This window comes from Punica granatum, chromosome 8 (genome assembly GCF_007655135.1).
Source record: "Punica granatum isolate Tunisia-2019 chromosome 8, ASM765513v2, whole genome shotgun sequence".
Classification (NCBI taxonomy): Eukaryota; Viridiplantae; Streptophyta; class Magnoliopsida; order Myrtales; family Lythraceae; genus Punica; species Punica granatum.
The window spans coordinates 26680075-26705403 of NC_045134.1; the positions used below are offsets into that span (position 1 = coordinate 26680075).

At 41.4% G+C, this 25329-nt stretch overlaps 5 protein-coding genes across 5 annotated transcripts; 4 read left to right on the plus strand and 1 right to left on the minus strand.

Annotated features, from left to right (window-relative positions):
• Positions 1 to 142: 142 nt before the first annotated feature.
• LOC116188370 (rac-like GTP-binding protein 3) lies at positions 143 to 3364 on the minus strand. The gene is made up of 8 exons (XM_031517677.1): positions 2882 to 3364; positions 2159 to 2246; positions 1839 to 1948; positions 1682 to 1745; positions 1095 to 1159; positions 896 to 961; positions 628 to 725; positions 143 to 378 (listed from the first exon to the last, which is right to left on the minus strand). The coding sequence occupies exons 1-8, from the start codon at positions 2984 to 2986 to the stop codon at positions 339 to 341; spliced, it is 636 nt and encodes a 211-aa protein (XP_031373537.1). The 5' UTR covers positions 2987 to 3364; the 3' UTR covers positions 143 to 338.
• Positions 3365 to 7562: 4198 nt separating this feature from the next.
• Positions 7563 to 11333, plus strand: LOC116188550 (protease Do-like 9). The gene is made up of 8 exons (XM_031517983.1): positions 7563 to 8284; positions 8867 to 9066; positions 9164 to 9344; positions 9484 to 9675; positions 9756 to 9988; positions 10128 to 10229; positions 10538 to 10693; positions 10781 to 11333. The coding sequence occupies exons 1-8, from the start codon at positions 7708 to 7710 to the stop codon at positions 10877 to 10879; spliced, it is 1740 nt and encodes a 579-aa protein (XP_031373843.1). The 5' UTR covers positions 7563 to 7707; the 3' UTR covers positions 10880 to 11333.
• A 777-nt stretch (positions 11334 to 12110) lies between these two features.
• On the plus strand, positions 12111 to 14324 carry LOC116188544 (RING-H2 finger protein ATL48-like). The gene is made up of 2 exons (XM_031517976.1): positions 12111 to 12354; positions 13714 to 14324. The coding sequence occupies exons 1-2, from the start codon at positions 12279 to 12281 to the stop codon at positions 13887 to 13889; spliced, it is 252 nt and encodes an 83-aa protein (XP_031373836.1). The 5' UTR covers positions 12111 to 12278; the 3' UTR covers positions 13890 to 14324.
• A 533-nt stretch (positions 14325 to 14857) lies between these two features.
• Positions 14858 to 17455, plus strand: LOC116188543. The gene is made up of 2 exons (XM_031517975.1): positions 14858 to 15299; positions 16048 to 17455. The coding sequence occupies exon 2, from the start codon at positions 16096 to 16098 to the stop codon at positions 16954 to 16956; it is 861 nt and encodes a 286-aa protein (XP_031373835.1). The 5' UTR covers positions 14858 to 15299; positions 16048 to 16095; the 3' UTR covers positions 16957 to 17455.
• Positions 17456 to 20753: 3298 nt separating this feature from the next.
• On the plus strand, positions 20754 to 22930 carry LOC116188542 (11S globulin subunit beta-like). Its single transcript, XM_031517974.1, has 4 exons — positions 20754 to 21189; positions 21278 to 21552; positions 21694 to 22224; positions 22312 to 22930. The coding sequence occupies exons 1-4, from the start codon at positions 20817 to 20819 to the stop codon at positions 22702 to 22704; spliced, it is 1572 nt and encodes a 523-aa protein (XP_031373834.1). The 5' UTR covers positions 20754 to 20816; the 3' UTR covers positions 22705 to 22930.
• Positions 22931 to 25329: the final 2399 nt, after the last annotated feature.

Below are 25329 nucleotides of genomic sequence, written 5' to 3' on the forward strand. Positions count from 1 at the left end.
AAACAATTTACGATAACACGAAACTTCGATCATTGGTTCTTTCTCCTGGTTTACCGGCTATTTATTCTCTCCTCTCAGTTGAACGCGCAAGTTTCCAGTTTCTTTATCTGGTGTAAATGAGATTCGAGCAGGAGACTCGAGATTTCCAGAGCTGGAGTAATATAAAAGATCTGTCTCATAAATATCAGAGCAAGGACGTAATCAACGCTACAAGTCAGTTTTAGAAAAGCTGTGTAGCTAGAAAGCTATCTACGGAGCAGATACTGTGTATAACTGAATGTAAAATGAATCGATCTTCAGAGACTTGATGACATGCTATTGTCGATAGTCGGTGGTGTTCACTTGTAGCACACAAGGCTCCTTCCGCAGAAGACGTTTCTGTCATTCAAACATATGCAAAGGTTAAACCAAAATATTCACCCACAGTTTTATGGTAGAACGGAATTACTCTGTATGCAGATTGCCAATAATATTTTCAGCAGAATTTGTTTTATGATTGAACTGTTGGGACGATGATCGACTTCAAACTAATTGAAATTGAAAAAACTCGCGCATGGTTCCAGAATCCAAACTCGTCACAACTCACTCTCACTGTGAGTGCTTTAGTGCAAGAGCAACGTTACTTACAGTAGACATCCTCGACGGGGCTTCTTCTTCCTTTCCTTTTCTCTTTGTGGGGGTTTGATGACAACCTTAATTGCAGCATCGAAGACTGCCTTCACATTCTGCGATAAAGAAAACAGTTACAATGTGGATATACCAGATGGATATATTTTTCTGCCCTCTGCAACTTTCGCACATAGGTAACATTTCTCAGGCTTAAGATAAAGTCTTCGACTGACAACTTTGAGTCAGTTGAATTCGGTTAGTGAAACAAAAGATTGACTTAAGGCACCTGCTGAGTTTTCGAGCTGCACTCTATATAGTAGGCAGCCCCAATTTGTTTATGCAGTTCTTCGCCCTGACATGATTAACATAAGAGCCATCACCGTTAGCAGCAATGAGTGACATAACTTGCAAATAACATGCAAACAAGATGTAGAGGAAAAGTTCAAAGGAGATTAAAATGGAAAGAGAAGGAAAAATGGAAAAACCTGGGCAGTGGTTACAGGGACCAGTCCTGGGTGATCTGCCAAGAAGTGCTTGTCCTCACGAAGATCTACAAATCAAAATAATGGCATGCGGAGACAGTCAAAATTAGCATCGGGTTGGTTGCAATATATATGATGAGAGGATGAAAGCAACAAATTGGTGGGAGACAACATGCTCCACTGTTCTAGCTCACTGAATGAAGCAGGTGGTTAATTCAGAAGTATATGGGATATGGCTGTTAAATCGTGCCGCAGTTCAAAGAGCTGAATCCTTGAATTAGGACATCTATGAAAACAAGGCACACCGTCTGATATAATTGATAACAGAGCTTAATCAAATAGCATGTGCAGTGTGTAGCAGTTCGTATCAGCTAATTAACGACAATTCCCACGAGCCACCATTAACCAGATCAGCTCAGAGTGCATTCCCAGCAGGAATGGGCAATAAGCTAGTAAAAGGAAAAGTAGAAAAGAGAATTTGAAAATACTAAGATGAAACATTGGAATATCCAAATGGAAGCAAGAAATGCCAATAGAACCAATAGCAGGGCTGTTAATAAACCATCTGTTCTATGGATCTTTTGACGCACCTGATTTGGTTCCCACCAGGACAACAGGGATTCCAGGAGCATAGTGCTGGAGCTCAGGGATCCACTGGCCACAAGACAATATCATTAACATGGTACACCTCTTTATCCCCAAGAATTCATCGAACCAAGAAACCAAGTACAAGTCTAGCAGTCCCACCTTTTTCATTATATTCTCGTAGCTGGCACGGCTGACCAATGAGAAAGCCAGTACAAAGACATCTGCCCCTCTGTAGCTCAGGGGCCTCAATCTATTGTAATCCTCTTGACCTATACATATCATCACCAAACATATTCAACATAATTAAGCTACCGTAACAGCAGTTTGTTGCATACGACTAAGATTTGCTCCTGAAACCAGAGCAGAAGACCCCCCACTCAGATCTCTCTACCTCTTGTTTGCCTTGTTATTATACTTCAAATTCAAAATATTGGCCTTACTAATGCTTTCGATCACGTTTAGAGAAACGAAGGTCATACCAGCTGTGTCCCAAAGTCCAAGATTGACTGTGGTGCCTTCGACTATTACATTGGCGCTAAAGTTATCAAAAACTGTTGGTACGTAATCCTGGTCAGCGCTAAGAGAAAACTATTAGAGAAACAAAGGAAAAGCGCACAGAGAGATCAATGTTTATAAATCATGAAATCAACCATCTTCAAACAAATCCCATTTATCTAATCCAATGATCAGTAATTTACTGAAAGTTCCACGGAGAATCATCCGGTCCTGGCGAATTCCCAGTTTCACATTTTCATTGTCACAGAAGAAAAGGAAGGCATTTTTTGTTGGAAGTCGTTCTAAAGCTTCTCCAGGAAGCAGCAGAGTCGGCAAACACAGTTAGCAACAGCAAGACCCAGAAGCAGAAACACCTCGAAATACACAAATGATCAGTAATTTACTGAAAGTTGCATAGGTAGACATGAACACATCAGAAAGAGCTGATTCTGGTGAATTCCTAGTTTCACATTTTCGCTTTCGTACGTGAAAAAAAAGGGGGCATTTTTAGCTGGAAGTTCTTCAAAAGCTTCAGAGTTGACATATATACAGACAGCAACAGCAAGCAAAACCCAGAAACAGAAACACCTCAAACTATCCGAGAAAACGAGGAAAAGGCACTAAATTTAGCAACAGTGACGGAGCAAAGCAGAACCCCAGATGAGAATGAGATATCTTGAAGAAGGAGAAAGAGGAAGGTCATTTACGGTAGGGAACTTGTTGCTGGTGTAGCATATGAGCATGCAGGTCTTCCCCACAGCCCCATCGCCCACTGTCACGCACTTGATGAACCTCGAAGCACTTGCAGCCATCGGGAAACGGAAAAGGAAGGAAAGAAAGGAACCCCACAAAAGGAAATATCTAAAGATAAGAACAAAAAAGAAAAATTGAAGAAACTCCTCCTCAGCTCAGCTCAGAGAGACGAGAATTGAGATGGGGTTGTTTCAGTCAGTTTCCTCGGCTGAGGAAATTAATGGTGGCTTTTACGGGAGGTGGAAGATCACATGATTCTCACTCATTGCCCGTCACTGTTAAATTTCATTGCAGAAGCTCTATAGCTTGGGAAATGAGACAACTTGTTACTGCTGTTGCTGTTGGGAGCATTTATTAATCCCAGAAATTGCACATAGAGAGAGGGGACAGCAGAGAGAGCTTTAATGGAGTAGGTGCCGTTAAGAATGGAGGCAAGAAGAAGAAGAAGAAGCTCAGCGCAGCTCCCATGGCGCGTGGTCAACTCCTGTCAATGGGTGCAATATTTTTAATGGGTCGTAACCATCTTTAATTAATTGTTAATCTTTTCATAATACATTAGAAAATTGAACATTAAGCTATGTGCAGGCCTTAGCTACGTAAGTAATTCATAGAATTTAATTGTTTTTAATCTATTGCAGTTATTTGGTCTATTTAGTTGGTCATCTAAATTATGCTTCTTCATTTTTTAAGAAAATTAACGTATGCTTAGCTGAAACTGCATATAAAATCGTTTGAGTGCATGCGTATTTTATTTTAGATTTCGCTGGTTCAAGGTCTTTTTCTGATGCATGATTATGAGGGAAATTACGTGTGAAAAAAATTCGGATATGAAATAATTATCGGTGGACTTGAACGTGGGTTTGGTAGAAGAAGACACGAGAAGTAAAGATTAAGCAAAGGTAAGAGACAAGAGGAATTACCCTTCCCCCATATAAAAGGTGTTTAAAAAATTATTAGGATGGAAAATTATGTTAAGATATATCCAATTTCATCTTCTCATCATCAGAGTTAAAATGTATTAAAATCATGTTTTCGTTTTTGTTCTCTCGGGTAATTGTATTTGGGGAAGCCATCCATGCACGTGCTTGCACTATATTACCTCTACCGATAGGCTGGTGGAAAATTTATAGATCAGAAAAAATAATTGATTTTCGAATAAGGAGCAATTACATTACAATCGATAAAATATATACGCATTATAATTTCATTGGAAAAAAAAAATTCTCCATTCAATTTTATCCCCTTACCTCATAAAACATAAAAAAAATAATAATAATAACAAAAAAAAAATCAAAGCACCAGTAAATATTAAATAATAAAATGCAATTTTGTTAGTGAATAGGGCACTGATTGAATTAATCATGAGTTCCATAATCAACTGAAAGATTGCTTATCCTTCAATGCTTTCCACTATAATGAGATTCCAGAAGTGGGCAAATTTGCAAAAATTCAATTTGGTTAATCAAAGCCTTGAAAATTGACTCACTTTTCTTTCAAGCATCGTGTGATCGAAATCCAAAGGAAACAAGCCTAAGATCAGTTCTCATATTATGTTTATTTGCAGCAAAGATATAGCACGTACTTTGTACGTAAGACCATCTACGATGATCGAGATAACGACCCATAGATCAATGCTGTTGTTACCTTAACGGCATGTTGGTGGTGCTACATGGGAATGATGTGCATGTTATATAATCGTGAAATCTCATCTCTTTCATAGTATCGAACAGACTATAAGAAGCGAAAACAAGCGTCCGTGACCATACTATTGCCGAGTTTCAGGCCACTTCTTCATTGTAATATATCCGATTATCCGAGAGGCAAATCAAAGACAGACTCAAATTATTTGGGCCATCAGCCCAATGGGCTGACCCAAATTATGAGCGCACTAATTAATAATTGATATTAATTAAGTTTATATTGTACATATATGATTAATCATCAAAATTAATAGAGGAAAACGGATCAGTTTAGGAATCCAACTGAATGGAATTTCATTAATCAAATTCGTGCGTTTCCATAATTTACACAAAATCAAAATATACATCATTGTTATTATTAATAATGGAACGATAATGACAAAATTCTATAAGTAATGATAACGAGTTTTAGTACTGTTGATAAATTACGATTCGTATAAGTAAAGTTAACCTATAAATTAAGAATAAGTGGTTTGGGCCGATGGGGGCTTGAGCTACTCCATTAGGGCTCTCGACTCACCAAAATATGCCGATTAATAAATGACATATCCGACATCTGCATTCGCTCGCCGTCGAGTTAGAAGCGTAAGAACATCAACCTCTCTGATGTGGACTTCACGAATGATTGTGAAACTCAATGATCAATTTAAATGAATTACCAGATCGCCAAATACAGATTCATTTAAAGAAGATTTTTGACATGTTGTTTACAGAGAAACAAGAACCAACAATATCAAGACAATGATTATTGATTCGTTGTTTACGAAGAAACAAGAACTAATGATATCAATATGTGCAGAACATTCACAAGCATTCACACTTGATCGTTCGAAGGAGTTCAATGAAGAACAAAGGAGAAAACCTCCCCAAAAATAATATAGTCTGCCATTGATTAGCTACTCTGTCTCCTTTATATAAGCCTAGGAAAAAACTGGAAAGTGATCAACTTGGCAACCGGAATAACCTTAGTATCATAAAATCTGAAATAATAAAGGAAATTAAATAAAGGTCGCCTAGAATAGTTGACATTTTTTGTTATTCCATCTTCAGCACTTCTGAACTTTCCTTGTGCAAACACTCCAATATTGGGTGGACTATTGACTATCTCATGGTAAGTCAATTGAATAAAGCCCTTTGAATGCCCAATTGAATTAGACTCCTCTTGGCCCGAAAAGTCCAGCATCAAGCTCTCCCTAACTTGTTGGATTTGTCTTACATTCGCTTGTGTGATTGGTTAACTCGGAACATGCAAGCCTCCAATATTTTGTGCATCAGCTCCTTCTTCACGAATCCAACTTCCAAGCTCGTGTCCATTAGTCCCATCATCATGCCCGCGATCCTCATCACTCTCTCTCGTGTATGACGTTTATCGAGGTGTGGGACGGGGGCATCGAACTTGGAGAGTTCTCTAAAATCCTCCATCAAATTTTGTAAAATCATATTATAATCTTACTTTTTTCCGATTAGTGATGTATTTGCTTAAAATATTTGCAATATCTTTTTGCCGGATAAAATTTTAGATGATCCCACCTCAAATGACGTGGTAAGAAAGAATTAATAAGAATTCTTTAATGAATAATAATTATGACAATAATCCGAGTGATTAGCACAAAATCTCTAGTTCATGCAATTTGATTGGTGCTTTTTTACATCATATGACTAGATAGGATTACCTAATAACTTATCATTGCGCATATTCTATTTCTTACCTTCCAAGAAGGGGTAATCAAGGGTAATCAGGGGTACAATTCCTTTTCCTTTTCCTCAAAGTACCTAATGAACTGTCCTTCTTTAGGGGAGAAAAAAAAAAGGTGGGTAAAACAAATACGAAAAGTAATTTATCTGATGTGTTGTTTTGGTTGCGTTTGCCTTTGAAAACGTTCCAGTTTATAATAATCCTTTTTTTCCCCATTTCAGGTTAATTTTTTAGAAGAGTTTATTACGCATATTGCATGATTGCTTATTCAATAATAATAATTTCGTTATTTTAGGTTCCAGTTCATGTTCAATTTTGCTTAATCTCCACTCTCTATTTCAGGAATTGATACTCATTTGAGGTTTCCAATGAAGTTTACAAGGAATATTAATCAATTTACTGTTAATTTGCAATTTCTAGTTGTTTTTTTTCTCCTTTTCTTTTCTTTTTCCCTTCTTCGCTGATGATTAATCGCTTTCCAAAATGGATATCTTTTTTGGCTGCCTTCAGGTCTCCGAGAAATGGCTGAAGGTGAAGGTCCATGGAGAGTTGAGCCAATTTCTTCTCTATTTACTCATTTTCCAATTTTGTCTTTTTTCGTGTGTGTATGTATTTACAGATTATCTGCTAATGATTTTGTTAAACATGTACGATTTAAATTTATTAATAAAATAAATAGATGTTGGATCGGAGTATTTTTCTGGTAGTTAAATATGAGACAAAAGCCTGAATCGAGTATTTACTTGAATTTTATGTTTACCTTTATTTGCGCATATTTTAGCATACTTTGATCGAGTATTTACTTTTTTATATCATCCGTTATCTGAAATTTGATCCGAAACAATAGTATAACGAGTTCAATAATTCAAGCCAATAATCGACTTTGCGCCAATCCCGAAAGCAATCGTGCTCCGCGCATGCGTGATAACTCTTATTAGCCACCACGCACGTGCAAACTAATTTCTACTTTAGCAATCTAGATGAAATCAACACTTCCTTTCGCAATTGATCACCTAATCCCATCTTAATACAAAATTAATAAATGTTTGCAACCACGCTTAAATTTTTAACCCTTTTGTATTAAGGCGGATATAGGCCTTTGAGTGCGAATGATATTCTCGATTTTTATTTTAGACTGTTAAAATCAATCGGGTGCGCGCTGGCTAATTAGTTAGTAAGTACCATTTTAAGCCAAAATTTTAAAAAATAATAATTAAAAAAAAAGAAAGAAAAATGTCGCCTTCAGTGTGAAATCTCTTCACCGTCTCCTTCCCTTCGCCTTCTTCTGCTTCTGCTTCTCCCTCCTTCCGCCATTTTTAGCAGAGCTTCCTTCTCCATATCAATGGCTTAAACCCTCCAATATCATCACAAAAACCCGCGAACTATGGGCGACACCAAACGGAAGAGAGGCCGCAAGCCGAAATCCACCCCCAAAAGCCCCTCCCAGGATGCCCTAGATTTGCCGTCCACAGCTGCGGCAGCGGCGGCGGTTGAAGAGGTCTTATCCGTCGGCAGCGTCGATCTCATCGAGCCCTCAGCATCTGACCACCGCCGCCGCGGGGGCCGCCCGAAGAAGCGGTCCAAGTCGGTCCAGAAGTCGGAACCTTCCTCTCCAGTGGTTTCTCCCTCGCGGAGGGCGGTACCCCGGGCGGTTGAAAATGGCGACCTTGCCCTCATTCATTGCGATTCGGTGGGCCCCGCGGAGGCAGCTGCGAGGATGGTGCCCGCCATGGACGCGGTGGTGAAGGTCTTCTGCGTGCACACGGAGCCGAATTTCTCTCTCCCGTGGCAGAGGAAGAGGCAGTATAGTAGTAGCAGTAGCGGGTTCGTGATAAAGGGGAGGAGAGTTCTGACGAACGCCCACTCGGTGGAGCATTATACCCAGGTGAAGGTGAAGAAGAGAGGGTCTGATACTAAGTACCTTGCGAAGGTATTAGCCATTGGAACTGAATGCGACATTGGTAAGTCTCTCTCTCTCACCCCGCCCCCCTTCTCACTCTGTCTGCAATCTTCTCAGGCTTATTCCAGACTGCAGTGGATTCGCTTTGACTAAATTTTCGATAAAGGAAGAACTTTTACATGTAAAGAGACTAACTTGCCATAGATCATGCTAAAGTTTGCCTGAAAATTTTATCGGGTTTTGCATTTTATCGTACTTACTGGCAGTTCGAGCTTCCTTGAGCTAGTTTGAGCTTGTTCTGTTAATATCATAGGGGGTTTCATGTAGTATGACTACAAGGCAGGCATGCCAAATTTTTCATTCTCTCCCATCATTGCTTTTTGGAATTCACTGTATAAAATTGTATGCAATGATAATAACATTGGAGTTCTGTAAGGAACTTCGGTTTGCGAATTTGGGAGGTGAGTATAAGCGGGAACCTTCGTAGGAAATTGCTTAGTGAAACATGGGGTGGTGGCATTGGAATGAGAGACACATTCTTTGCTGAGCTAGTACAGATCTTGATGCTACTAGTTGGAGGAGCAATAGTGGGTAGTTTACTTGAACTTTTTAAATTGATTAGTTATGTTTGTGGTTTTTGCAGCTATGCTTACTGTTGATGATGATGAATTCTGGGAAGGAGTCTTGCCAGTAGAGTTCGGGGAGCTGCCTGCCCTTCAAGATGCTGTGACGGTCGTGGGCTATCCTATTGGTGGTGACACGATATCTGTGACAAGTGGGGTGGTATCGCGGATTGAGATCTTATCTTATGTTCATGGGTCAACCGAGCTTCTTGGCCTGCAGGTTTCATTCGCATGATTTCTTGTAATTCTAGTGACAACTGATCGAGTTGCCCGATAATAATAATAATTATTATTATATTTAATGGACGTGTTTTCAGATTGATGCTGCGATAAACTCGGGGAATTCAGGTGGGCCAGCCTTCAGTGATAAGGGTAACTGTGTGGGCATTGCATTTCAATCACTTAAACATGAGGATGCGGAGAATATCGGTTATGTCATACCAACACCTGTGATCATGCACTTCATTCAAGACTACGAGAAGAATGGAGCATATACTGGTAAGACTTCACATTATTCAGTTTTAGCTTGTTCAATTTATAATTTGAATTTGTGACTCTGGCATTATATTTTCTATATGATTGCATACGGCAGTAGCTGTGTTTGAGACCTTTAGTTGGGGTGGCCCTTGGATATCAGGTTTTCCGATTCTTGGAATTGAGTGGCAGAAAATGGAAAATCCGGATCTGCGCATGGCAATGGGCATGAAGTCTGATCAGAAGGGTGTTCGCATTAAGAGAATAGATCCGACCTCTCCGGAGCATGCAGTTTTAAAACCATCTGACATCATTCTCGGCTTCGATGGTGTTGATATTGCCAATGATGGAACAGGCGAGTCTTTTTCCTTTTTTTTTTGGATCAAGATTCTTAAGAACTTTCACTTAATTTTTGTTCTTTGGGCTATTCTTCAGTTCCTTTCCGGCATGGTGAGAGAATAGGCTTTAGTTATCTCGTCTCGCAAAAGTATACTGGGGATAATTCGGTGATCAAAGTTCTGCGGAAGTCCAAGATTCTTACTTTTGATGTGAAACTTGCCTCCCACAGGAGACTCATCCCTTCTCACAACAGAGGCAGACCTCCTTCTTATTATATTATTGCTGGCTTTGTGTTCTCAACAGTTTCTGTCCCCTATCTTCGGTCTGAGGTTTGTATTTGCTCTGCAAATCTTGTGCTTGAGATCAGCATAGTTACCATCACTTTCTACTAATCAATACGTCCTCATAGTATTTAGTGTAGGCTGCAAAGTTTTTCTACTTATGATTCTTCTTTGGATGGATTTCTAGTATGGGAAGGATTATGAATATGAAGCTCCAGTCAAACTTTTGGACAAACTCTTGCACTCTATGCCGCAATCGCCTGACGAGCAGCTTGTCGTAGTTTCTCAGGTAAATAAACATCTTATGCACATAATCTTCTTTCCCCATGGCAGTGTACTCTTCATTTGCTTCCTTCCTTCAACCCACCATAAACAGTAATTTTTGGATTTTCAGTTATTAACTTATACCATGTGAAGGAAAACTGTATGAGTAGATGCCATGTTAAGGAAAGCTGCCATTACTTGTCATAAGTGTTTGATGAATCCAATGATTATAGGATGTGGGTAAATGCCGTTACTTAATTGGGGCCTGGCCTATGATACTTACATCACTCTGAGTCTGACCGTCATTTATCGGCAAATCTGTAAACCATATAGGTTCTTGTGGCTGATATCAATATTGGGTACGAGGATATTGTCAACACTCAGGTTCTTGCTTTCAATGGTAAGCCTGTGAAGAACCTCAAGAGCTTGGCAAGCATGGTAGAGAGCTGTGAGGAGGAGTTCTTGAAGTTCGATCTTGAATACCAACAGGTCTCTCTCCTTCTACATCCCTAATCTCTCCCTGTCAGCTTTCATAATTTTGCCTTCTAATTTTAAATACTTAAGGTGTTTCTGCAGATTGTAGTTCTGAGAACAAAAGTTGCCAAAGAAGCAACCCTCGATATCCTCAAAACCCACTGCATACCATCGGCGATGTCTGATGATCTGAAGACTTAAAAGCCGTATATTCATTTGACTACTATGGCTGTACTTTTCCTCTCTGGATGTTGATTTTGGTGGGATCCGGGAACAGGAAAAGCTCAAAGGCCACACCATCATGATTTTTGCTAGAGGTATAGCTTATCTTATAGATCGGCTGTTGCTTCCTGTCTGGGTTCTACCTATCGGGTTTTGTAGGTCTCTGGGTTTAGTGAGGGAGAGCTGGACGGCCTCTCCGGGAATAGGCATTGGGTTTCAGAAAGCCAAACAAGGGTATAGGATCTGAGTGGTTATGTTGAGCTGGTAGTTACATCAGAGTGCTGGATAATTGTCATTCGTTGGAATCTCGATCGAGTGAAAAACATTTGAATTTGTCCGAGCTTGCAGCATCACGTATCTTCAAAGTTTCCCAGGGAAAAGTGGTTGTGCAGGTTGAAATCGAATCTAACGTCTGAAGTTCCTTTCGGAGGCATATGCTTGGAGTTGTTCTTGCTGTGTTAAAACTGAAATATAATATTTATCATCATGAACTATAAATATAAGTACATAATGCAACTACATATGTCCATTATTTTTTCATCAATTCAATCAGTTGATCTAATATAATTTATAATCATTTATTTCATTGAAAATTTGAGAGGATATTTGTTCGTCCAAAAAGTTGTTATAAGTAGCATTCTTCGATTAGCAAAATAGAAGCACCACAAAGTAAATCTTATGTGCCGATGGTTCTTGGTATGATATTATCGCGGGGCTTGCCATTATGTTTGATCGAGCGTCATCAGTTTATATATTGAACAGAACAAATATTAAATTTCAATTTGATAAAATATTAGTGACTAAGATATGTATTATGAATCACTTATAAATAAATAAAAAAGATTTTTATATATAATGAATGGAAATTATAAGAATTCATTTTACGTACAAGAGTTAGTTCTTCAAGTGGCTCGGCCCTTACTTCCCGTAAGTAAGGTTTTGGGGTCAAGTATTGTGGATGGATAAAATACTTGATTATAAAAGCTTTATTCCTTAATGAGCAGACCCGACTCAAACTGAATTAGTCGAGTGCTCATTGAACTTTCGAATACCATAGTGCAAACCGAAAAATAATTATAAAAAATCATTTTAACATGTATTTTAAAATAAAATTCAATTGTACCAGTGTAGTAATTGGCATGGGCCAAGCCCACCAGTAGAACTGTTATTGGCCCGAACAAATTTAAGACGAAATTGGCCATGGGCGGCTACTATTGGCCGGAGAAGAGGCCGATTTAGGCCGCCATACGTAATATAAAGACCACCGCGCCTTTCGCTTTCCCCCAATTACTGTTGATTCATCATACGTGTCTTCCTCTTCACCTGCCCCTCCTTCTTCTTCTTCTTGGAGATTCTTCGAGCTTGGAGTGGAAGAAGGATGGGGGAACCAGAGCCCAACTTGGAAGAGTTTTTCGAAGACAAGAGACCGCCTCGCAACCCCCTTGTCCCTGTCGGTAAGCCTCGTCTTCTTTCCTTGCCGTCCGCCTCTTCAATTCTTGGAATTTCGCCTCTTCTCAGTTGTCTTCTGTTTATTGCTTTCTCTGCCTTTGATTCCATTTAATTGGGATTGGTTTGGGAGTTTGAATAATTTGTGAAGGTCGACTGAAATTATTGCAAATTGAAATGGTTCTGGGATGAGCTGGGCCGGTCTTGTAACGTTATCATCGTTGAGATTTCGGCTTTGGGAGATTGGTTTCCCTCTCAAGGCCACCCGGGTTCCGGTCGCCATCTTCTTGGGATTTTGTTTTGAGGTATCTTGTGGAACAGCTTGAGAATGTTTATCGCAGCATCGATGTCGCAAACTGCAGGAGACCCAACACGGGTTTGCTTATTTCAATCGCATCAGCTTTATAAAATTATAATAATCGTGTTTGGAGAGTAAGCGACTAATGTCAGACAAAATGATAGCATCCACTAATGGCGTTGTACTGGGGTTCCTCGTTTGGGGAACTTTCATGCCCCCAACCTATGCAAGAAAGAATTGTTTTTGGAGTTCGTTGAATAGGGGTAATGCTCCGAGTATTATTAGGAAAAAAAGAAGTAAACTTGATGGTTAGAATTTCAGAGGCGACGAGTTTGCCTGTTTTGCGAAGTCTATTAAATCTGTGATGGGTGACATACTACGAAAATGTTTAGATCTGCAACCTGGTGGTGCTTAGGCTGCAGTAGGAATAGGTTCTTCACGTTTTATGTCTGTTCTCAGGTGAAAAACCGCAGACTGAACTCAAAGTGAGAAGTTTACGGCTGTAATTTGAGAAACCAGTGTTCTTAATGTGTCAATATTTTGCCGTGGTTTCTATGTTTCATCATGGAATCTCACAAATTTCTGCAACATAAAAATATTTCAAGTAGAGAGGGGCTTTGTCATGCCCAAGAAGGAAGAGTTTCTGTTGGCTTTATTTTCCATTTGCAGGATGACTTCTGCTAGAGTTGTAGTGGTTGTCTTCCTTTCGCTTGTTTTAGCTTTGTGCTTTAAGATGATCAGTTCTGGAGATAAGAGGATCGGAAATCAATTCTAGGCTTGTTGTACTTAGTTGTGATGTAAACATTTAAGATTTATTATTGCTTCTTGTTTCGTTGTCAACTGACTTGGCATATATAATTTGGCTGTAGTATGTAATAATAATTATGAGATTTGTCTCCATACTGATGAAGTTGGGATGGGATCATTGTATGGGGCGAATTTGCTATATCCTTCTAAAGAATCTCTAGATCCTCACAATACCACGGACTGTAATTTCAGCGACTTCCAGTAGCAATTATTTCATGTGATTGTTAGTAGGATTAATCATATCTACTTTCGATATGTATAGGTGCCCTGATGACTGCGGGAGTGCTAACTGCGGGTTTGATCAGCTTTAGACAGGGCAACTCTCAGTTGGGACAGAAGCTGATGAGAGCTCGTGTCGTGGTTCAAGGTGCCACCGTGGCACTTATGGTTGGGACCGCTTACTATTATGGAGGCAATCCCTGGAAGAAATCTATCTAGACCTGCCTGGAGAGAGACTTAGCTTGGATCTTCTTTCCTCATTGAGTTCTTAGACTGCTCTCATTCGGGCAAGCAACAATTCACAGTTATGTTGATTTGATTTTCATAACTTTGGCTTAAGCGACTCCAGCAGTTCCCACACAATTTGTAGGATTCTGGAGATGGAAATGAAATAAACCCGTGATGGAGAATACCTCTCTTACAAGTTCTGGCAGGTAACTGAGATTTCCTGGCGGAGGACCTCGAAGTTTTAGGAAATGCCACCCTTTGATTATGTAATGCCTGGGCAAGTGTTTGGGACAAATCAGTTTCGTTGGAATTTAACTTAAGGTATATGATGCTTGTATAATCTAGTTGTTCCTCAGGAAGGACAATCCTCGGGTTAGTAGTTCGCGTAATTCTTTACATGAAATTTGTGTCTTGAAATTCCATTCAGTATCTTGATTGGTTGCGTCTCCATCGATTTCCATATGCATGCCCTCTGGAAATGTCGTGTAACTCCAAGTCGCGATATCAAAGTCATGTATATTGGAAATGCCTATTGCTGCAATGTGCAATTTATCAGATGTTATGCTGTCCATTCCAGCTTCTTAAAGGAGATTGTTGATTCAGATTATGCGTGGGAAGGTTGAGTCAGTGGGATGTTCTTTTCACTCTCGAGTCGGCCTTCGTTGTGAACCCGAGATGATTGCACGAGTCCCGTGATTATCAGATCTTTCTTTGCCTAGCTAGAAGCATCTTCAAGAGCAAAATTTTGCTCCTTCGATCAGCTGCAACCGATTGCGATTCGCATAGTGTGACAGTGTCGTCGATTTTGGCATGGTTTGGTGCTGCTTTATTCGTGCTATCGATGTAATGAGATGGCACCAGCACTCCGGAAAATGCCCCGTCTCCGAAAATGCCCGCGTTTGAGAGACAAATTAGCTCTGTTTTGATGGGCAATTTGGTAATCTCGTCTGCAGCTCAAGTCAAAGACCTTAAGATTAGTCAACACTGGAGGAAGCGGATGCAGCGCAGTCACATTCTGCTTCATTTCTCGTCTCTCATAGACATTTTATTGGCACGTCATTTCACTAAACGTCACCGCCCAGCCAGGTTAACTTTCCCCATCCCGAACTACCTGATCTACTCTTCCTCTCGGCGAAGTCCGATTTCGTCTCTCCCTTTTGCCGACTCTCTGATGTTTCGAATTCCTGCGGGTTTCGGACGATCCGAGGCTGAATTTGGGGGGTTGCTGGTTTCTGTTGGTGGCTAGGGTTTCGTCAAGGTGGAATTGGTGGCGTTCGAATTGGCAAGTAATTCGGGAGGGTGTTTCTCTTGATAGGTTTGAATTTGATTAGGGTTTCGGGAGGTGCGGTTGTGTGCGAAGGAAAAAAGTGGAGGATTGTTTCTCCGAGCTTTTCTTTCAAGGTATCGTCTTTTCTTGATTAGACATACGATTCAGCTTCTGCTCCTACATTGTCTGGGTTGTTTGCGACATTGCTCCAATTGCTTAAGCTGTTGAGACACCATTCGGGCGAAGATCATCTTCTTTTTATCTTTTTAGGTCGATTTTTATTGAGTCATATAGTGTACAAATTACGTCGTGGAGGCGGTGAGACCAATTTGGGGAATTATCTGGGTTCACTTCATTGGAAACAATTCACACGGCATGAAATATGGCCGAGAGCGGGTCTGGAAGTGGGATTCACGACGACCTTTGGTTTCTTGGTTGAGGGGGGTGGGGAGGATGGGACCGGATTTGCATATTCGGTGTGGCAAGTTGAGGGAAACTCTATAAAATTGTGGGAGGCCGGGCCTACTTGGGAAAATGATTAGGGGCGGGGTTCATAGTAGAATTTCTCCAAACTTTGGGATGTTCCCTGAAAGAGATGGTTTAGTTTCCGACAGGGAGTGCGCGTATGAGCCTTATAGATTTTTCCTCCTATCGGTTCGGTGGTTTGTCAAGTGAGAATCAATGTGAACTGACTTTTGTCCCTTAGGGATCGGATGATTTTTCTCATTAAAGTAGGATAATATGATACCGAGCTTCTTTTAATGTGAGTTTCAGACATTTTGTTTCCCTATATTTGTGTATTATTTATATATGTACAAACATATATGTTATGATAGTTGTATATCTTACCTATTGCTAACTTCTTGTTTATATTCTCCGTAGGAACGTCAACAAGAAGTAGAGCAGCTTTTGTACAAGACGCGAATAGAGATGCATGCCTCTGCGCAACCGAATGGTCGATCTCCGAAACGGATGACTGGTTCAATGTCAACATCACAATTGAAAACTGGCTCTGACGGTCTGCAGAATGCTGCGTCCTTGGCATCTCAGGGCAAAGGAAAGAAAAGAGAGCGTGTAGAACAGAGCTCAGATCCCGTGAAACGTGAACGTTTAGCAAAAATGGGAGATGGCGATTCTGGTCGCTATAGTTCAGAAAGCTCGTTGAAATTGGAGATTGCTAAAGTAGTGGAGAAGGGACCACTGGTAGATACAGAAGGTGTTGACAAATTAGTGCACGTAATGCTTATCGAGATAAATGAGAGGAAAATAGATTTGACTGCCCGAACAATGCTTACAAATGTAATTGTTGGCACAGAGAAGCCGGATTGCCTGAGCAGATTTGTTCAGATAAGGGGTTTGTCTATATTGGATGACTGGCTTCAAGATGTTCATAAAGGAAAGACTGATGATAGCAGTGGGGTCAAGCATAATGATAAGTTGGCCGAGGAATTTCTCTTGGTTCTGCTCCGTGCGCTGGACAAACTCCCCGTAAACCTTCCAGCATTGCAGATGTGCAACATTGGCAAGTTGGTGAATCATTTACGGACACACAAGAAGTTGGAAATTCAGAAGAAGGCGCGGAGTCTAGTCGACACATGGAAGAGACGTGTCGAGGCTGAGATGAATATGAACGATGCCAAGATGGGTTCTGTCCCGTTTAAGTCATTAGATTCGACATCTGTAGGTCCACTGGCTCCTGAAGCGACTTCTTCAGCAGGACTTGAAAGAGTCAAGTCATTTGAGGAGACTGGCAAGTCACTCTTGGTCAAAGACACAGGTCCAAAGAACTGAGACTTGCATTGATCCAGGGTCTGTGCAGATTGTTCGCTTCTTTGATCATTCATTTCTGCAGGAACCTTGAAACGCAAACAAGACGCTGTCATCCCATACGTATTTGGTGAAGATACAACATTTCGGATGCATTTTCATGCTGCTGCAATTAATGTGAACAAGATTGTGAAATCTCATCCCAGGAAATTCCTGCTCTGGCTATGTCAGACGAAGTAAACAGCAATTGCTGCATGGGCCAGTGAATTTCAATAAGTGGGTGGCATCAAATGCCTTTTAAGTATATTTTGTAAACAGAAAACAAACAGTGATCCAATCGGAGAGTTAATATATATATATATGTAGATATTCTACCTACGAGATACAGAAGCTAGTTTGAAAGAAGATATTGAAGTCGTTGCCAAAGAAGCGACCCTCGATATCCTCAAAACCCACTGCATACCATCGGCGATGTCTGATGATCTTAAGACATAAAAGCCATATATTCATTTGATTTTTGCTAGATGTATATCTTATCTTATAGATCGGCTGCTGCTTCCTGTCTGGGTTCTACCTATTGGGTTTTGTAGGTCTCTGGGTTTATTGAGGAAGAGCTGGACGGCCTCTCCGGGAATAGGCATCGGGTTTCAGAAAGCCAAACGAGGTACAGGATCTGAGCGGTTATGTTGAGCTGGTAGTTTACGTCAGTTAGCTGGATAATTATCATTCTTTGGAATCTCGATCGGGTGAAAAACATTTGAATTTGTCCGAGTTTGCAGCATCACGTATCTTCAAAGTTTCCCAGGAAAAAAAACGGTTGTGCCGGTCGAAATCGAATCTAACTTCTGAAGTTCCTTTCAGAGGCATATGCTTGGAGTTGTTCTAGCCGTGTTAAGACTGAAATATAATATTTATCATCACGAACTATAAATATAAGTAAGTACATAATGCAACTACATGTCAATTGTTTTTTCATCAATTCAATCAGTTGATTTAATATAATTTATAATCAATTATTCCATTGAAAATTTGAGAGGATATTTGTTCGTCCAAAAAGTTGTTATAAGTAGCATTCTTTGATTAGCAAAATCGAAGCACCACAAAGTAAATCTTATGTGCCGATGGTTCTTGGTATGATATTGTCATGCCGCTTGCCATTATGTTTGATCGAGCATCATGAACATAACAAATATTAAATTTTAATTTGATAAAATATTAGTGATTAAGCTATGTATTATGAATGACTCATAAATAACTAGAAAAGATCTATATATATATACATAATAAATCGAAATTAAGCGTTAATTCTTCAAGTGGCTCAGCCATTTTTTCCCTTAAATAAGGTCTTGGCTTTGAGTGTTGTGAATATGAAAAATACTTGATTAGAAAAGCTCTATTCCTTAATGAGACGATCCGAATCAAACTGAGTTGGTTGAACATTTATTGAACTTCCGAATACCAGAATGCAAACTGAAAATATAATTATAAGAATTCATTTTAACATGAATTTTTTTTTAAAAAAAATTCAATTATACAATGTAGTAATTGGCATGGGCCAAGCCCACCAGTAGAACTGTTATTGGGCCGAACCGATGCATGTAGTAAGGCCTCCGTACGTACTATAAAAACCACCGCGCCTTTCGCCTTCCCACAGTTTCTGTTAATTCATCGGACATGTCTTCCTCTGCACCTGCTCCTTCTTCTTCTTCTTCTTCTTCTTCTTGTTGGAGATTCGTCGAGCTTGGAGTGGAAGAAGGATGGGGGAACCAGAGCCCAACTTGGAAGAGTTTTTCGAAGACATGGAATTTCGCCTCTTCTCAGTTGTCTTCTGTTTATTGCTTTCTCTGCTTTTGATTCCATTTTATTTGGGCTGCTTCGGGAGTTTGAATAATTTGCGAAGGTCAACTGAAATTATTGCAAATTGAAATGGTTCTGGAATGAGCTGGGCCGGTCTTGTAACATTATCATTGTTGAGATTTCGGCTTTGGGAGATTGGTTTCCCTCTCAAGGCCACCCGGGTTCCGGTCGCCGTCTTCTCGGGATTTTGTTTTGAGGTATATTGTGGAACAGCTTGAGAATGTTTATCGCAGCTTCGATGTCGCAAACTGCAGGAGACCCAACACGGGTTTGCGTATTTCAATTGCATCAGCTTTATAAAATTATGAGAATCGTGTTTGGAGAGTAAGCGACTAATGTCAGACAAAATGGATTAAAGTTCCCAGGGCGCTTGCTTAGGACTTAGGATAGCATCCACTAATGGCGTTGTACTGGGGTTCTTCGTTTGGGGAACTTTCATGCCCCCGACCTATGCAAGAAAGAATTGTTTTTGGAGTTCGTTGAATAGGGGTAATGCGCCGAGTATTATTAGGAAAAAAAAGAAGCGAACTTGATGGTTAGAATTTCGGAGGCGACGAGTTTTCCTGTTTTGCGAAGTCTATTAAATCTGTGATGGGTGAAATACTATGGAAATGTTTAGATCTGCAACCTGGTGGTGCTTAGGCTGCCGTAGGAATAGGTTCTTCACGTTTTATGTCTGTCCTCAGGTGAAAAGCCGCAGACTGAACTCAAAGTGAGAAGTTTACGGCTGTAATTTGAGAAACCAGTGTTCTTAATGTGTCAATATTTTGCCGTGGTTTCTATGTTTCAGAAGAATAGGCTATGGTGATCTAAGAGGGGACAGATAAGTAATTCTTTAATTCAAAGAGGATGTCATGTTGGCTTTATTTTGCATTTGCAGGATGACTTCTGCTAGAGTTGTAGTGGTTGTCTTCCTTTCGCTTGTTTTAGCTCCGCGCTTTAAGATGATCAGTTCTGGAGATAAGAGGATGGGAAATCAATTCTAGGCTTGTTGTACTTAGTTGTGATGTAAACATTTAAGATTTATTATATCTTCTTGTTTCGTTGTCAACTGACTTGGCATATATAATTAGGCTGTAGTACGTAATAATCCTAATTATGAGATTTGTCTCCATACTGATGAGGTTGGGATGGGATCATTGTATGGAGCGAATTTGCTATATCCTTCTAAAGAATCTCTAGATCCTCACAATACCACGGACTGTAATTTCAGCGACTTCCAATAGCAATTATTTCATGTGATTGTTACTAGGATTAATCATATCTACTTTCGATATGTATAGGTGCCCTGATGACTGCGGGAGTGCTAACTGCGGGTTTGATCAGCTTTAGACAGGGCAACTCTCAGTTGGGACGGACAGAAGCTGATGAGAGCTGGTGTCGTGGTTCAAGGTGCCACCGTGGCACTTATGGTCGGGACCGCTTACTATTATGGAGGCAATCCCTGGAAGAAAATCTATCTAGACCTGCCTGGAGAGAGACTTAGCTTGGATCTTCTTTCCTCATTGAGTTCTTAAGACTGCTCTCATTCGGGCAAGCAACAATTCACAGTTATGTTGATTTGATTTTCGTAACTTTGGCTTAAGCGACTCCAGCAGTTCCCACATAATTTTGGCTTAAGGCTGGGTAACAAAGGGTAAAACTATCCTAATCGTGGATTTTTTTCATCCATAAGACCAGAATCTGAAATCTTATTTAAGAATAAGAAATACCAAATCATCTTAACCAAATTTTCTGCTACTTTACATTATAAATTTTCTCATCAAAGATAGTGCCAGGAGCTGCTGCTGCCTTGTTTTTTAGTATTGCAGCTGTTCATCGCCACATCTCATGTCAAACCACAATGTGTAAACAATCCAAGGCCTCTCGCAGACATGCAAAGAGTAAAGACACATTCCCCATGCAAACCCCCCGGCCACGTCCCACTGCCACTCCTCACTCCATTCCCCTATAAATCCCCATTCACCCCGGCCTCTACCTCTCCATCATTAACCCACCAAAACTTGGCTATAAACATTGGCTAGGCCATGGCTTCCTCTTCTAGCGTACTCTCTCTAGGTCTTACCCTAGGGCTTCTGGTGCTCGTCCACGGCTGCTTCGGACAGATCCTCGAGCAGCCGTGGCAGTGGCAGGGCCAGGGGCTGCAAGGGGGGCAGCTGCAATCGCGTCGGCAGCAGAGGCACCCACTCCGTTTCAGGGCTGACTGCCGGCTTGAGAACTTGAACGTTCTCCAACCCTCTCGCACGATCAAGGCCGAGGCTGGGGTCACTGAGATCTGGGATGAGAACGAGAATGAGTTGATCTGCGCTGGAGCCACCTTCCTCAGGCATGTGATCCGGAGGAACGGGCTATACCTGCCTGCCTTCACCAATGCACCAGAGCTCTTTTATGTCGTGCAAGGTAAAGTATATCGATATGTCCGTCCTCCATCTGCAATGCCTAGACTTGGTAATGGTAATGAAATATGCATGTTTGTATATATATGCAGGGAGGGGTCTACAAGGAGTAGCTATTCCAGGATGCCCCGAGACGTACCAGTCTGATGAATCACAGTTCCAAGGCCGAGGAAGAGAGAGCCGCGGAGTCAGCGAGAGGGTTTCCGGTGATAGGCACCAGAAGGTGAGAGAGATCCGAGAGGGGGACGTCCTTGCTCTGCCGGCCGGCATCTCGCACTGGATTTCCAACCAGGGCCAATCCGACCTCGTGCTAGTATCCATCGTCTACACCAGCAGCGAGCAGAACCAGCTCGACGAGAACATCCGGGTATGTGAAATAATGCATGTCCTAGATAGAGATTTCGACCGACATTGCATGCATGACTCTTCGTTCTTAAACAAAATCGTTTTGATTTATGTTTGTTCTTATAATTTGTGTACTGATAATCTCTTTTTCGATCTCCTCAAGAAATTCTTCCTAGCCGGGAACCCGGAACAAGGATTCTTGGGCGGTAGTCGCCGTGGTGGCCAAAGTACTAGAGGCAGAGGCGGCCAACAGGGGGGGAACTTTGGGAACATATTCCAGGGCTTTGACGATGAGCTGATAGCAGAGTCATTCGGGGTTGAGAGTGAGCTCGCCAGGCGGCTGAGGTGCGAGGACGACAGGAGGGGCCACATTGTGGAGGTCCGGGAGGAGCTCCAGGTCATACGCCCACGACAAGAGGAGGGTGGACGATCAGAAGGATGGGAGGAGAGGGAGAGGGGGAGAGAGAGGGAGAGGGAGAGGGAGAGATGGTGGAGCCCACGACAAGGTCGCGGCTACAGCCCGAATGGGTTGGAGGAGACGCTGTGCACAATGAGGCTGAAGGAGAACATCGAAAATCCGGTGCGAGCCGACTTTTACAACCCCCGGGCTGGACGAATCACAAGCCTCAATAGCTTCAGCCTCCCCATCCTCAGCTACCTCCAGCTCTCCGCCGAGAGGGGTGTCCTCTACCGGGTAATATGCATATATACATCTATACAACGACTCGTGTCCTCTTACTTGATTATCAAGGTCTTTAATTCACGCGCTGTACACTTCCAGGATGCAGTGGTGGCTCCGCATTTCTACATGAACAGCCATGCAATAATCTATGTCACCAGGGGCAACGCACGGATCCAGATCGCTGGTGACTTGGGCCGGGCTGTGTTCGATGGCGAGGTACAGGAGAACCAGGTCCTGGTCGTGCCCCAGAACTTCGTGGTCATCAAGAAAGCCGGGAGCGAGGGCTTCGAGTGGGTCGCCTTCCGGACCAATGACAACGCAATGGTTGTACCGCTTGCCGGGAGGCTGTCGGTGCTCCGGGCCATGCCGGAGGATGTGCTGGTGAACTCGTACGGCATCTCGAGAGAGGAAGCCAGGAGGTTGAAGTACAATCGAGAGGAGGTGGGCATATTTAGCCCGGGGTCGAGGTCGGTACATGGAAGGAGGGATTGAGCTATTAACTAGGAAAAAATGTTAGGTCATGTAACTCTTAATGATCCAAGAGCTAGCAGAGCTTACGAGTGTAGAGGGAGAAGGGTCATGAATTTGGAATAATAAATAAGGTCCTCCTAGGTACGAGGAGTATAATGGAAGTGTCTATGTAAGTGTCCCCTTTTCCTTTTTATGTGTAGTTTGCACTTTCGGGAATCAATGAATACCTGTTGCATGAGTCAAATCATCGTCATCATTGTTATTATCATTATTATTATCATTACAAATTATATCATCATTATCATTATTATTATTATGATGGACATGATCCCTAGCAGAACACTTGACAAGTTTATGCAAAGAAAAAAAAATGCTGGAAAAACTATTGAAGGCCGTAGACCCATGGTAGCTCTTATTCAGTTGGGGTTTAGACGTTCTTATTTTGGTGGTGTTTGAGCTGGGCTGGTTTTGTAACATTATCATTGTTGAGATTTCGGCTTTGGGAGATTGGTTTCCCTCTTAAGGTCACCCGGTTCTTCTCGGGATTTTGTTTTGAGGTATCTTGTGGAACAGCTTGAGAATGTTTATCGCAGCATCGATGTCGCAAACTGCAGGAGGAGACCCAACACGGGTTTGCGTATTTCAATCGCATCAGCTTTATAAAATTATAAGAATCGTGTTTGGAGAGTAAGCGACTAATGTCGGACGAAATGGATTAAAGTTCCCAGGGGGCTTGCTTAGGACTTAAGATAGCATCCACTAATGGCGTTGTACTGGGGTTCCTCGTTTGGGGAACTTTCATGCCCCCGACCTATGCAAGAAAGAATTGTTTTTGGAGTTCGTTGAATAGGGGTAATGCTCCCGAGTATTATTAGGAAAAAAAGAAGTGAACTTGACGGTTAGAATTTCGGAGGCGACGAGTTTGCCTGTTTTGCGAAGTCTATTAAATCTGTGATGGGTGATATACTATGGAAATGTTTAGATCTGCAACCTGGTGGTGCTTAGGCTGCAGTAGGAATAGGTTCTTCACGTTTTATGTCTGTTCTCAGGTGAAAAATCGCAGACTGAACTCAAAGTGAGAATTTTACGGCTGTAATTTGAGAAACCAGTGTTCTTAATGTGTCAATATTTTGCCGTGGTTTCTATGTTTCATCATGGAATCTCACAAATTTCTGCAATATATAATTTTTTCAGGTAGAGAGGGGCTTTGTCATGCCCGAGAATGGAAGAGTTTCTGTTGGCTTTATTTTCCATTTGCAGGATGACTTCTGCTAGAGTTGTAGTGGTTGTCTTCCTTTCGCTTGTTTTAGCTCCGCGCTTTAAGATGATCAGTTCTGGAGATAAGAGGATGGGAAATCAATTCTAGGCTTGTTGTACTTAGTTGTGATGTAAACATTTAAGATTTATTATATCTTCTTGTTTCGTTGTCAACTGACTTGGCATATATAATTAGGCTGTAGTACGTAATAATCCTAATTATGAGATTTGTCTCCATACTGATGAGGTTGGGATGGGATCATTGTATGGAGCGAATTTGCTATATCCTTCTAAAGAATCTCTAGATCCTCACAATACCACGGACTGTAATTTCAGCGACTTCCAATAGCAATTATTTCATGTGATTGTTACTAGGATTAATCATATCTACTTTCGATATGTATAGGTGCCCTGATGACTGCGGGAGTGCTAACTGCGGGTTTGATCAGCTTTAGACAGGGCAACTCTCAGTTGGGACGGACAGAAGCTGATGAGAGCTCGAAGTTCTGGCAGAATAACTGAGATTTCCTGGCGGAGGACCTCGAAGTTTTAGGAAATGCCACCCTTTGATTATGTAATGCCCGGGCAAGTGTTTGGGACAAATCAGTTTCGTTGGAGTTTAATTTAAGGTATACGATGCTTGTATAATCTAGTTGTTCCTCAGGAAGGACGATCCGCGGGTTGGTAGTTCGCGTAATTCTTTACATGAAATTCCATTCAGTATCTTGATTGGTTGCGTCTCCATCGATTACCATATGCATACCCTCTGGAAATGTCGTGTAACTCCAAGTCGCGATATCAAAGTCATGTATATTGGAAATGCCTATTGCTGCAATGGGCAATTTATCAGATGTTATGCTGTCCATTCCAGCTTCTTAAAGGAGACTGTTGATTCAGATTATGCGTGGGAAGGTTGATTCAGTGGGATGTTCTTTTCACTCTCGAGTCGGCCTTCGTTGCGAACCCGAGATGATTGCACGAGTCCCGTGATTATCAGATCTTTCTTTGCCTACCTAGAAGCATCTTCGAGAGCAAAATTTTGCTCCTTCGATCAGCTGCAACCGATTGCGATTCGCATAGTGTGACAGTGCCGTCGATTTTCGCATGGTTTGGTGCTGCTTTATTCGTGCTATCGATGTAATGAGATGGCACCAGCACTCCGGAAAATGCCTCGTCTCCGAAAATGCCCGCGTTTGAGAGACAAATTAGCTCTGTTTTGATGGGCAATTCGGTAATCTCGCCTGCAGCTCAAGTCAACGACCTTAAGATTAGTCAACACTGGAGGAAGCGGATGCAGCGCAGTCACATTCTGTTTCATTCTCATCTCTCTTAGACATTTTATTGGCACGTCATTTCACTAAACGTCACCGCCCGGACAGGTTACCTTTC

What these genes read in the sequence shown, in the direction of transcription:
- LOC116188370 (XM_031517677.1), bottom strand. Translation starts at nt 2,986, where the DNA reads ATGGCTGCAAGTGCTTCGAGGTTCATCAAGTGCGTGACAGTGGGCGAT. An exon ending in CCTGGTGGGAACCAAATCAG is followed by an intron (nt 1,160 to 1,681) that starts GTGCGTCAAAAG and finishes TTTGATTTGTAG; the next exon opens with ATCTTCGTGAGGACAAGCAC. An exon ending in CCCCGTCGAGGATGTCTACT is followed by an intron (nt 379 to 627) that starts GTAAGTAACGTT and finishes TTTGAATGACAG; the next exon opens with AAACGTCTTCTGCGGAAGGA.
- LOC116188550 (XM_031517983.1), top strand. Translation starts at nt 7,708, where the DNA reads ATGGGCGACACCAAACGGAAGAGAGGCCGCAAGCCGAAATCCACCCCC. An exon ending in TGGAACTGAATGCGACATTG is followed by an intron (nt 8,285 to 8,866) that starts GTAAGTCTCTCT and finishes TGGTTTTTGCAG; the next exon opens with CTATGCTTACTGTTGATGAT. An exon ending in GAAGAATGGAGCATATACTG is followed by an intron (nt 9,345 to 9,483) that starts GTAAGACTTCAC and finishes CTTGGATATCAG; the next exon opens with GTTTTCCGATTCTTGGAATT.
- LOC116188542 (XM_031517974.1), top strand. Translation starts at nt 20,817, where the DNA reads ATGGCTTCCTCTTCTAGCGTACTCTCTCTAGGTCTTACCCTAGGGCTT. An exon ending in AGCTCGACGAGAACATCCGG is followed by an intron (nt 21,553 to 21,693) that starts GTATGTGAAATA and finishes GATCTCCTCAAG; the next exon opens with AAATTCTTCCTAGCCGGGAA. An exon ending in AGAGGGGTGTCCTCTACCGG is followed by an intron (nt 22,225 to 22,311) that starts GTAATATGCATA and finishes GTACACTTCCAG; the next exon opens with GATGCAGTGGTGGCTCCGCA.
- LOC116188543 (XM_031517975.1), top strand. Translation starts at nt 16,096, where the DNA reads ATGCATGCCTCTGCGCAACCGAATGGTCGATCTCCGAAACGGATGACT.
- LOC116188544 (XM_031517976.1), top strand. Translation starts at nt 12,279, where the DNA reads ATGGGGGAACCAGAGCCCAACTTGGAAGAGTTTTTCGAAGACAAGAGA. An exon ending in CAACCCCCTTGTCCCTGTCG is followed by an intron (nt 12,355 to 13,713) that starts GTAAGCCTCGTC and finishes CGATATGTATAG; the next exon opens with GTGCCCTGATGACTGCGGGA.